The sequence below is a fragment of the Sinohyriopsis cumingii genome, chromosome 11 (genome assembly GCF_028554795.1).
Source record: "Sinohyriopsis cumingii isolate HCF-2022 chromosome 11, ASM2855479v2, whole genome shotgun sequence".
Taxonomy (NCBI): domain Eukaryota; kingdom Metazoa; phylum Mollusca; class Bivalvia; order Unionida; family Unionidae; genus Sinohyriopsis; species Sinohyriopsis cumingii.
Window position 1 is genome coordinate 37,131,414 of NC_142971.1, and position 13,827 is coordinate 37,145,240.

The 13,827-nt window shown below is 34.9% G+C and overlaps 1 protein-coding gene across 5 annotated transcripts in view; it reads right to left on the reverse strand.

Annotated features, from left to right (window-relative positions):
- LOC149787929 (uncharacterized) overlaps positions 1-13,827 on the reverse strand; it is a 109,112-nt gene that overhangs the window by 9,251 nt on the left and 86,034 nt on the right. For 4 of the 5 annotated variants that reach the window (XM_089974191.1, XM_089974187.1, XM_089974188.1 and 1 more), the window contains 2 exons: positions 8,914-9,222; positions 41-1,065 (listed from right to left, as the gene is read on the reverse strand). In XM_089974191.1, coding sequence (XP_089830317.1) covers positions 41-1,065; positions 8,914-9,222 — 1,334 coding nt within the window. The remainder of the gene's footprint in view (positions 1-40; positions 1,066-8,913; positions 9,223-13,827) is intronic. The other variant, XM_089974190.1, reaches the window with a different exon arrangement.

The following is a 13,827-nucleotide window of genomic DNA, read 5'->3' on the forward strand; positions in this document are numbered from 1 at the left end:
GAGAAAGAGAGAATATCAAGTGAAGTGAGTTACTTCTAACCTTAGAGTCACCTGGAGGCACAGGCATTCTAATTCTGTCCTCATATATTTCAACTTTATTCCCAAAGCCAGCTGGCTGGAGACCATCATGGTATGCTTTCCGAGCATTCTTTATCTGAGTTCCCTCCCTTGATAAAGGCATAGGCTCTCTTGCATTCCTTGGGTCTAAAATGTCAATAGTTCTAGTAAAGGGAGCAAAATCTCCATCCCTGACAGGAAAATCAAGGGGATCAATATCACCATATTTACCTCCCTTTTTCTTCTGAGTGATAGGCTGAATATAGTTTTCTTGATTTTCTGATCGTTGGCTATCCAATCTATGTCTTAGTGCAGGAACTATGGGAGAGGTGTCATATATTTTATGTGACCTTGACCTATCCTCTGGAGATCTTGCTCTTTCTTTATTTGTAAGCTGGCTGGTGTGCTTTTTTCTTGGTGAGCTGTCATGATGAACAGCCAAAAAATCTGTGGAAGATTCTAGTCTAGCTGGGGAAAGTGACCTAGCTCGGCGTGGAGTTTTCTGTTCTCCCCTTGGAGTTCTTCCACCAACATCTGAAGATGGTGACATTTCTCTTGAATGAGATGGTGTGTGACGGTAATCAGGAATTATGCCCTTGTTTGCCTCAACCATAGCTATCAACTGTTTTTCCCTTTTCAGTCTACGGTAATCACTCTCCCTCTTCTTCTGTTCAAAAAATGGATCCTTTTCGGATTGTTTAACAGGATTTTTATATTCACGGTTTTGATAATTCCATTTTGGCCTCCTAGCATTCCTGACAGGCAGTTTTCTTTGCGTCAGTTCTATTTCTTTTAGTTTTTCTTTTTGCTGCTTTTGCTTCAAATGATGGTGGTGATGGTGGTGAATATGCTCTGACTCTGTTGTCCTATCTGTAAAAATCGGAGGGATCTTTTGTGTTCTCCTCATGACCTCTTCTTTTGGAGCACTGATCACCCTCACCTTTTTGCCCCGGTCAAGTTTGTACTCAATCTGTATGTCACTCTCCTCTCTGTTCATCCTATTATTATCTGGAAATTTGAAAAAATTCAAGTATTCTAAGTTGAACATAGAAATATGTTAATTAAATAAATTAAAGCCTTTTCCTGACCACACTCTTTGTATCACCTTGTATCCAACAGTACATAAGAAACTTACTTAACCTGACACATATTGGAACAGACATGTGGCTAAAAACACAAAAATGGTAACATAATATGGTCTCTTAATTATCATAGTGGGCATAAAAATGAATGCATCTCAATGTTGTGCTGTCATGAGCACTAGATCATGTAATCTTGACTTCGGTGATTATCGAGTCATATATGATTTACTATATTTTCATGTTTGGCAGATCACAATGGAAGATTTTGAATCTGAAGGCAAATCTCAAGGTAATATAGTGTTTTCTAAGTGTTTCATCAAATGATTTAACATGAAAAATTATATATGATCACTCTTTTTAAACACTATATATACTTGCATATGTGTTGGGTCCATCTGTAGACAGCATATATCCTGAACTGCCATCACATAATGCAACAGCAGATCAGAGTCTATGTTGTTGGTTCACATGATTAGTCCTAACAAGCTCGACAGACCCAGATGTGTCAGCACATTATTCAATGGCAGAGTTGGGTCTATGCAGTTTGCAATTGGATCTGACTTGTATATGTGTGTATAAACAGTAGCCAATTACTGAGAAAATTACTTACATATGTGTATCTATAAATAAATCCAACATTGCATGTATCAAACCAGCTGGAATCAGGCTAATTAGGTAGTAAGATCACTTTAGTAACATCTGTTAAAATCTGATATGGACATAATAAAATGATATTAATTTCTGGTCATTAGTTCAATTAGCATCAACCAAACAAATCATGCAAGCAGTCTTAAATTTCATGATGCACAGAGATGAAATGAAATTTAATGAAGTACAGGTACAAACAGTATTGGTATATGCAACAATGCTTAAACGCATAAGATTGTTTACTTTATAGGCATCAGAATAAGCAAGAAGCCCCCTTTTTTCTTAACCCCCCTTTTTATTTATTGCATTCATAAAAACTTTAACATCCAGGTAAATCAAGGGTGTGGTTGGACTACTGAGTATACTACTAAAGGAAAACAAATTTTGCAACACTGCTCATATCATTAATGTTTTATCAACATACTTTGCTTATTGACTAACAAAACTACTTCAAACAGACGATTATGTGTTTGTGAAATTAGGTATAAATGATATTGCTAAAACAGTTATGCCTACAACTTTTGCTTGTTGTACGAAAAGAAAAACTATGCTTTGTGATCAATGACTAGAATTGAGCACCTTCATAAACCATTGGTCCTGAAAATCATTTGGCTTTTATTAATCCAATTTCTAACTCTCTTTTTAATCATTAGCTGATGCTTTCTAGAGCAATCAAGAGTTTTACATTTAAAGGAAGAGCCTCAAAGCGACAACACTCTCATGGCTAAAGAGATTCTGCAGAAAGTAATAAGAAATACATTTCTTCCATATGTTTTATTTCTTTTAACTGCTCAGTATTGTAATAATCTCAAATATTCCTTAAAAAATTCATACTCATTTTGCAACAAAAATATTTTATTATTTTTTATTCAACATGTTTCTATGTGCAGTATAAAAAATATATATTATGGTCTTTGACCTTAAGCCTGATATCATGGATAGAAGATTACTGAATTTGCCCAAGATTCTGGCAAGATATAACATATATATACACACACAAGTCAAACTGCAGACAATATAAACCCTGATTAGCCAGAACATTAGAGTCTATGTTGTTTGTTCTACTCATTACTCCTATCAAACTGCACAGACCCAGATCTGGGAGAACACTAAGAAGTTAGAGTTAGGACTGGTCAGCCCGCAGCATGATGCCCCAGTGTTACACATCACTATAAACTGCCACACTGCAGATATCATAGTATTATGACTGAAGAATTGTTAAAGCAACATTAAAATTCCAAATCACACACACTGAAAATTCCATGTTGATAGGATAATCCATTCAGAAGTATTAACCATATAAAAACTACCAGATTGGCACTTTTATCATTTAGAACTAACTAGATAACATAGGAAGTCTTTTAGCAAAAGTCCATACTGATAGGACCATCTGTTTGGGAGGAATAACATTAAGATTTTCATGCACACTATCTGATAGACAACATTTTCATTTTCATCAGTCATCAGGATGAAACTGTGTGCCAAGTTTCATGATTTTCCTTCAAGAAATTCAGAATGAATGGTGATAGTAAACAGCAAACAGCAGCTAATGAGAGAAACATGGTGAATGATGACAAAGGACCAACATATTAAGATCTATTGAGCAAGAAACCTAAAAATGATTTTAAACTGCAAAAACCATCAGAATATTTTCCAGGATCATGTCTAAATATGCAAAAACATGGTAATACAGTATACAGATTTAATGAATAAATAATCAACAATTTATTAAAGGATATGTGAATCCATTTAATATAATAATATATAAAGCAATCTAGCAATTCATGCTGGCTAACAAGCTAGCAATGCATGCTGGCTAGCAATCTAGCAATGGACATTGGATATCAATCTAGCATTGCCTGTTAGCTAGTAATCTAGCAATGTTTGTTGGCATGCAATCTTGCAATGCATGTTGCCTAGCAATCTAGCAATGTATGTTAGTTCCCAATCTAGCAATGTTTGTTGGCTAGCAATCTTGTAATGCATGTCGGCTAGCAAGCTAGCAACGCATGTTGGTTCCCAATCTAGCAATGCATCTTGGCTAGCAATCTAGCAATGCATATTGGTTCCCATCTAGCAATGTTTGTTGGCTAGAAAATTTAGCAATATTTTTGGCAAGCAATCTAGCAATGTTTATTGGCTAGCAACCTAGCAATGCATGTTGGCTAGCAATCTTGCAATGCATGTTGGCTAGCAATCTAGCAATGCATCTTGGCTAGCAACCTAGCAATGCATTTTGGCTAGCAATCTTGCAATGCACATTGGCTAGCAATCTAGTAATGCATCTTGGCTAGCAACCTAGCAATGCATCTTGGCTAGTAATCTAGCAATGCATGTTGGTTCCCAATCTAGCAATGCATGTTGGCTAGCAAGCTAGCAACGCATGTTAGTTCCCAATCTAGCAATGCATGTTGCCTAGCAAGCTAGCAACGCATGTTAGTTCCCAATCTAGCAATGCATGTTGGTTAGCAATCTAGCAATACATGTTGGTTCCCAAATTAGCAATGCATCCTGGCTAGCAATCTAGCAATGCATTTAGGCTAGCAATCTAACAATGCATGTTGGTTCACAATCTAGCAATGTTTGTTGGCTAGCAAATATAGCAATATTTTTTGGCTAGCAATCGGGCAATGTTTATTGGCTAGAAACCAAGCAACATTTGTTGGCTAGCAAATCTAGCAATGTTTATTGGCTAGCAATCTAGTAATGCATATTGACTTTCTAAAATAACTTAATAGTTTTTGGTTGTTTTTGTATGACCTTGTCACATATACTAATTTGTGTCTAATTGGCCCACCTGTATTATGCAGTGCTTTTTAAAACAACAAAACAAAGATATTTTGAGCCAAATCAATATCAATGCTGCAAAAATTAGTATTTATGATCAGACTGCAGTGAAATTGTACGAAGGTGATGCATATATGCATGCAGAAATGCTAACATGAAAAAGTCAATAATACTGCATGCTTGTGGTGGGAAAAAATTTTTTGAAGAAGAAATAACCAATCAAATTTTAAATCATGTGCAGTATTTTTCTGTTGAAGAAGTAACTCAAGGGTTTTATATTTTAGTAACTGCAGGTATATGTAATAATGAATCAGTGTCATCTGTAAAAATTTGAAAGACCTTGATGTTAGGCTACTTTCCGCTAAATCTGGTCAAACTCTTCAGTTGTTGTACTTTATTTTTACAAGTCATTAAATGGTTCTTCGATATTTAGTAATAGTGGTGAGATATAAAGATAGACTGGCATCATTTGAATAAATTTGGCAAAGACTGGTCAAATTATGTTCCACATATTTTTTCAAGGTTTTTCTATTTTAAGCTGTTATGGCAACTTTCATTTGTCTATCTCAAGTGGCTTTTGTTTAATCATGCTAATGAGGATTGTGTCTTTAAAGTCTAATGAGGATGTGTCTAGAAAGTCTCATGAGGATTGCATCTAGAAAGTCTAATGAGGATTGCATCCAGAAAGTCTAATGTGGATTACATCTAAAATGACTGAGGATTGCATCAAAAAATCTACTGAGAATTGTGTCTAGGAAGTCCAATTATTGCATCTAGAAAGTCTAATGAGGATTGCATCTAGGAAGTCTAATGAGGATTGTGTCTAGAAAGTCCAATGAAGATTGCATCTAGAAAGTGGTTGTTGTTGTTGTTGGGTTTAATGCCATTTTTCAGCACACGATAGGCTATACATGGCGGCCAGTATTAATGGTGGAGGAAGAACCCGGGAAAACTCCGGAAAAAAACACTGACCCACGAGAAGCTACTGGCAAGCTTTCTCACATACCCTCATTGGCTGAATCCGAGACATGAAAAGGCACAGACAGTGGTGAGATGGCAGTGATCCATAATGGAAAGTGCTTTAGACCACTCGGCCACTCGGGGCCCCCCATTACATCTATGAATTCTAATGACAATTTCATCAAAAACGTCTAATGAGGATTGTGTTTAGAAAGTCCAAAGGTTGCATCTAGAAAGTCTAATGAGAATTGCGTCCAGGAAGTCTAATAAGGATTGTGTCTTGACAGTCTAATGAGGACTGCATCTAGAAAATCTAATGAGGATTGCATCTAGAAAGTCTAATGAGGACTGCATCTAGAAAGTCTAATGGGGATTGCATCTAGAAAGTCTAATGAGGATTGTGTCTAGGAAGTCTAATGAGGATTGTGTCTAAAAAGTCTAATGAGGATTGCATCTAGAAAGTCTAATGAGGATTGTGTCTAGAAAGTCAAATGAGGATTGCATCTAGAAAGTCTAATGAGGATTGTGTCTAGCAAGTCTAATGAGGATTGTGTCTAGAAAGTCTAATGAGGATTGCATCTAGAAAGTCTAATGAGGATTGCATCTAGAAAGTCTAATGAGGATTGTGTCTAGAAAGTCTAATGAGGATTGCATCTAGAAAGTCTAATGAGGATTGCATCTAGAAAGTCTAATGTGGATTGTGTCTAGAAAGTCTAATGAGGATTGCGTCTAGAAAGTCTAATGAGGATGCATCTAGAAAGTCTAATGAGGATTGCATCTAGAAAGTCTAATGAGGACTGCATCTAGAAAATCTAATGAGAATTGCATCTAGAAAGTCTAATGAGGATTGCATCAACAAGTTTAATGAGGATTGCATCTAGAAAGTCTAATAAGGATTGTTTCTAAAAAGTCTAATGAGGATTGCATCTAGAAAGTCTAATGAGGATTGTGTATGCAAAGTTTAATGAGGATTGCATCTAGAAAGTCTAACGAGAATTGTTTCTAGAAAGTCTAATGAGGATTGCATCTAGAAAGTCTAATGTGGATTGCATATAGAAAGTCTAATGAGGATTGTGTCTAGAAAGTCTAATGAGGATTGCATCTAGAAAGCCTAATGAGGATTGCATCTAGAAAGTCTAATGTGGATTGTGTCTAGAAAGTCTAATGAGGATTGCATCTAGAAAGTCTAATGAGAATTGCATCTAGAAAGTCTAATGGTCTGAAATCTAATTCCTCAACATACACAATGAAGCCTCTCAGATTTAAATGCCGTGGAACCAAATGAAAGATCTGGTTTTGAGAGTTTTTATATTTTATTTAGGTTCTCAGATTTCACCTAAAATGAGATGCATTCAGCCAGGTACCTTAATTATTACCTTAATTATAAAATAATGTGAATATTTATTAACGCCTACTTCTTGTTCAATATTCACGTTTAGTATTTACAGGATATTTTCTTTTCCTATGTTAATACCAAATATATTTCATCATGTGATATCAAAGACATGATATTTTAATGAGTGGCAAAGTCATGACCAAAAATATATAGTTTTTGGTACTGCAAGATGAAATATCTCCTGTATTATTGTTGGAAAAGATAATTTTTCTTTTTTATTATGTACTAAACTTGCTCAAATATCAAAGCTTAAAAGATTAAGCTCACTCTTTATGCTCACCCCCACCCCTTTTTCATAAATTCACCTCACTTTCATAGCCTGATCATATAAATATACATGACTTAAGAAAGTGGTAGGATTGGGCTGACCTTATCTGTCGCAGCAAATTATGCTATCTGAAAACAATGCAAGACTGATTCAGCAATGCATCACAGCAGGTTTGTCATTGCTGTCAAGTAAGGGGAAATAACTTCAGAGAGCTGCAATAGGCATCTGGTCAAACTTCATTATCAAAGATTACTTTCCATGACTGAAATGTAAGTCAGTTTCTATTTATTTATTCTAGCTCACAGAGCAGTCATTTTTGTTGTTGGAAGTACAACTTTTGTAGGCACATACAATCAAGCATAGCATGGCATGATGGAAAATGTTATATTTTCACATGTGATAATAAAAGAATATATTTTTGCATGTGAAAATGTAGGAGTTCCAAAAAATATGAAAATTATTTCACCCACAAGTCTCTATATTTCACATGTAAGTATATAATAAAATGATTTAGTTTCTGTTGATATTTTAGGTTATTATCAACATGCTATGATAAATTGTAACTAGCCTGAAAATACCAGAGAACATTGTTATGAAATTGTTTTTTTAATTGGTTTTTGTTAGCAATTGTAGGGGTATGAACCATTTTAAGTGTAAGGATTATTTAGGAGTATATTATCAGATGATCTGTAGATACTGTATATACCTGCTTATAAGACAAGTACAACTCCAAACTGCACAGACCCAGATCTGCCTTTACATAATGTGCCGGCAGATCTGGGTCTGTGCAGTTTACTAGAATTAATCAGTCGAACAAACAACAAAGACATTGATCTGCAGATGCAGTATGCTTTGGCCGATCAGGATCTTTGTTGTACGTAATTTGACTTAAATGTAGTAAACATAATCTCATGTCCTTTGCACAGCCACTACTATAGTACAATTAACTTTGAAAGCCATCAATTCAGCCAGGTGAAAATGTTACTAATTAGCTTATCGTTTGTAATCTGTGCTTGTGCCAGTCAATGTTTTACTTCAAGCATGACTCACAGGCTATTTACTGTTTGATGGCCAAACGGATCTGGCAGTTACCTGGCTACCTTTATTAGCAATTTTATTTATAATCAGGTTAATCTCAGTGTAAAAATGAAATGAGTTTCAGTTTTCGGAGTAGAGAATTTCTGGTTTAATAATTTCTTTAAAATTTAGATTAAAGATGGAAAATGTCAGGACCAGAAGAATGTTTCAATTTCAGGAGGATTTCAGTTAGTGAAGTTTTGGTCTTTAGATGCTGTATACAAATATGCATATCAAATTTAATTTATTTATTGCATAGTTTAATTGTGCTAACAAGGTTTGTGTCAGAAAGTCCCACAAATTCAAAAATGTGAAAACTGCTGTGACAGCCTAAAAATCTAACCAGGACATCTATATGTACATATAAAAAAATGTTATCCATATTTCATTTACACTGAATGAAATCTTGCTCAAAGGCTTTTTAGGATGTATAGGCAGACAAGATCACACATGGATGCCATTGCTGCATGCAGTGGAGGCATACAAAAATTGCTGGCTGCATTTTTATAACCTAATTCATCATCAGTATTCATTGTCTGAAAATATGAGACAAAAACATGAGATTGTAAGAATGTATCAATGACAGATAAAGCATTTTGAGAGGCTATGAGGCAAATAAAACAAACTCCAAAACACACCATCATCTCTAGCCACAGTTTGTGCTACAGTACCAGTCTGTGTTCCAAACTCCCGCTTTGGAGAGCTGTGGTCACTTTGAGGCTTTGAAGTTTTTCGATGTTGAGTAGGAGTTAGAATTCGATTTTCTAAATATGGCTGGTGATGCACCTCTCGATCTTGCCAGGAAATATTCTCCGTGGAAGTATTTACTACATGAGCTGGGTGGTGAGAAGGCTGATTGTGGCCTCTAGGAGATAAGCCTAAATCTAAACTAGGAATGTGGGTTGATTCCATTTGATGAGTTTGAGTACTTCTTGGAGTTATCTTGGCTGTAAGAAAAACAAATTATTTCAATTCAATTTCAAAGAGATACATTTTATGAGCTGTCTTTATTTTAAATCATGACTAAAATACCCTTTATTTTAAATAATGACTATAATACCCTATATTTCAATACAATTTACAATCATATGAAAATAACTAAGAAAACAGCAGCCTGGGTACTCTGGTATAAGCATGGACCAAATCAACTCTAACTGGACCGAGCAGAAATCTGAAATATGTTAAATTTAACATTATGCAGGTAAAATATCCGAGGATTTTAGCTAAAATAGGCAACAAACTGGATTACTTTGGGGCTAGATTGGACATGTTCCAACGAAATTGATAACAGAAGTCAAATGTCATGGATTCACAGATTCATATTCCAAAGACAACTTCCAGTATAATCTTACACTGTTTTTACCATGGAACATGTCCACAAAAGTAACACTGTTTTTTGATCTGGAGGTGAAATCTTACAGTAAATCATAGATTATTCTCAAACAGTTTATATATTATTAGTTTATACAAATATTAATTATTTTAAACATCAGTTTTGACATTTGTATCAGATTAACTTTAACTTCATATTTTAAGAACTTTATCTACAACAATATCTGGTACAAAACACTGCTGCAATGGTACAAAAGTGTTGGTGAAGACAACTGTGTTAAAAACAAAGAAAGAACAACAATTATGCATAAGAGTGAAACGTGATTTTACAAAAGAAAAAGACTTACAGTCAATTCTGAAAAGAAAGAGAGTATAGATTTTATATATATAAACAATGTCAAACTAGTGCCCCCCAAAAAACCCAAGCCATCAAAATATGGCAGTATCAAATTCTTCCACCAGTGAAGAATTTGCAAAACAGAACTCAAAAACCCTTCTATCACTGTAAGTTGTGCTAGACACCCCATCCACCTGAGTGGGCTATGCTAAACCCATGTATGGGTGGTAATACCTGTATTGGACATTTGCTGCTCCTCCCTCTGCGTTAAAAAGCCCCGCAACTGGGGATACCTGGATGTCAACTGTTCTATAATCAAGAATCAGATCTGACCATGATGACATTGAAAAGGTTTTATCATATAAAAAAAAACTACAAAATAAGTTCTCTTAGAACTACTTATGTAATAAGAGTTTGTTGATTAAGGAGCCCATGACAAATCTTTTGTGATTAAGGAGTTATTGATAAATTTCTTCACAACTGAGACTAACACTATGATAAAGTGGAGTACTTACACGTGCATAAGCTATTACATTTGCAGCTGACAATACATCCAGTCTTTGATTATATAGGCATAAGGTACACAATAGCAAATATCACAACTGGTATGAGAACACCTGACCTTGACATTGTACCCCTCTCTAACTTTATATAAATACAGCCCTTATCATGATTTATCCTGGTTTTTTGACAAAGTAGGCTTCACTAACAAACGGAAATTAAGAACCTCATTCAAAAAGCCATATAACAGGATTTTGTTAGTAATGCATATATTTCTGCAATTTAGTTAGCTCAGACTGAAATTATGAAAATAACCCTAACAAAATTAAGTTACATGATGGCTGTATCAAGAGAGGCAAAAATATAACTAACCAAAATTAAAATTCATTTACTGGATGATTACATTAAGGGTCACTCTGGCCTAAATTATACAGCTGGATGTGTTACTTTCATGAAACATTCATGTATGTGTAAGCAACAGTGTCTAAAAAAAATGACCTAAAAGCAAACAATAACCTAAAGAAAGAGCTAAACACAAAATAAGCATAAAAAACTGAACAATAAAATATAGGTCACATTGACTTAGTCTTCACTGATTATTATAGTAATCCTCATGATACATTTACAAACCGATCATGTTACTATGAAAAAGCAATAAAGGCTGAAACAATGAAAGAAACACAAACCCTAATCTCACTGTTGAAGCCAGACAGACAGAAGGATGAAAAGTTGAATGGTTGTTGTTGTTGTGGGGTTTAACGCCATTTTTCAGCACGATAGGCTATACATGGCGGCCAGTATTAATGGTGGAGGAAGAACCCGGAAAACCCCGGAAAGAACCACCGACCCACGAGAAGCTACTGGCAGGCTTTCTCACATGCCCACATTGGCTGAATCTTAGATTCGAACCGCCGCAGACAGAGGTGAGATGGCAGTGATCCGTAACGAAGAGCGCTTTAGACCACTCGGCCACTCGGGGCCCCGAAAAGTTGAATGGACATACATCATGAAATCAAAAGCCCAAATTGCTTTGCTATCTGGCCAAAAACTAAGCGCGAAATATAAAATAAATATATGTGTCTCTCAGTCCATAAATATAAACAGCTTTTATGACATAGAAAAAATTCATGATCTTGAAAATTTTGTTAAAATGAAAAATGAAAGACCTGCTCCAGAAGCTATTAATAAATAAGTACAACTGTATGCATCCAAATTAAATCAATACAGCAGCCCAAAAAATTGGTTTCTAAATGAAAATCCTCGGTCAAAGAAGTGCAATATATATATAATATTAAGACAAATATTCAAAAATTAGTCTTTGTGGATATCAGATTTGACCAATATACACTGTCTGCAGTTATGGTATGGAAGTGACAATCAGAAAATAAAAAATAAAAGGACAAGTAATGTTATATAACCCTCCTTATACATGGTAAGGGCTTAAAATAAGAAAGATAAAAATGTATACAACATATTCTGAAGATAAAACTGAATACAAAATGTGACACAACATACAGTGCACTAAAATGTAAATGCTATTTCCCAAAACTGTACTGACAAGAAATGTGTATGTGGGACATGACTACTCTCATCCCTTCTCGGTCTGAAAGAGTGATCTGACCATGCCAACATGGGCAGTAACTCTGGCTGTGTTGAAGAACAAAAGTTATTACATACCACAGCCGTTAATGAGAAAGTTTAAGCCATCTGTATTAAAGCTTACTGTTGTGTTTGTGAACAGTTGCAGCATTTCTTTGAAGCTGGATTTCACTCCAAATATAAAACACAAAGCATGATTATTTCAGTTATCGGAAAAGTCTGCAAGTATGATTCATTTTTGAAGGTGATTCAGGAATCAGTTAAACATCAACAAAGCAAGCAAAACCCAGCAAAATAAATTTAAGAACTCCTGGTTGACGGAGTTTTACTTTTTAAAGCAGACCAGCAAGGTTGGCCCAGGCAATTTAATTCTTCACACTTGCTGCAAACAACATACAGTATTGACATATACCATTTGTTTGTGGATGTCTGTCAAAATAGGAGCATGTCCTGTACATAACATACTCGACATGGTAAATTAAACATTCTGATTGGTTCTCTTTATTATTATTTGTTATCTAAATCTTCTTAACATACTATTAAATGAACAATGCTTTTCAGGATGATTTTAGCCAGAAATAGATTAATGGAAAGACAATAATAACCATATGCTCATGTTTGCACAGCTGATTTGTGTTGATTATTTTTAAGCATTAGCACCCATACTGGACAGAGGCATTTATAACAGCTGCATTACCTTTAAAGCCCCCAATAAACTTGAAAATATTACGCCTCCCCAAATCCTCCATTGAAATGGTCAGTTCCAAACGTAATGTAGTATATTCATTTTTCTGTAAAGACAGGTGTATCTCAGGCAGCTTGGGATACAGTTTTGACAATGCTAGTTTTATGATCATCAAGAACAACTCAGCTTCTGACCAGAGAAGTTTGAGTACCAATGCCATCCAGTGTAGTGATGAACACTAATGACACCTGAAATACCTTCAAACTCTCTACTGAACTAATGAGAGTTACAAAGACTGCACCTAATTAAGCCTATGTTTTGTCATCCAATGGAGACAGAAACTTGATGTATGTTTTTACTTAAGGTCAGTGTGGTTGTGATTATGTGATTGTCTATGGTGATGATATTTGACAATACTAAGTCTACTAACTCTTTTTCTTCTTCTTTAAAAGTGTATTAAATGCTTTGAACAAGACAGACAAGTTATTTTCAGATTTACATTTCCAATCATTTTCTATTAGCTTATATGAAAAGTTAGCTTATTCTAATTTAGACATTGATTTTTTGGGTCATGCACACTGACCTCGCTTGGGACCTCAAAATACACTTTCTGAGTATCAAAAATACCCATCACTGTCTGGGAATATGGCAGGTATGACCAAGTTTGTGCAGTTTATTAACAACTGTACAAACCTACACAATATGTAGAGGCTATATTTATTATCAAAAGAAAACTTACAAAAGAAAAAAACCTTATCAGTGTGTGACAATGTAACAATATGTACATGTACAACTAATATTAATACAAGTTTCAGTGCAATTCAGTGACGTACAAGGACTATGAGTCATACTATACACATTTAACACCAATGCATTTAAGCATGATGATGGGAATACTTTCACTCATTCACCTCATGTCAATACTGTTTACCAAGATTTAAGACAATTCAACAAAAGCTGAATCACAAAAATCGTATGTAGTACATACACTTCACACCAAAAGAGGAGATAACTTGAAACATTCATCAGAGCATGACTAAATAATGAAATGCATATGTACATATCATATAAATAATGTCGGCCATGTTTTGGGGCAAT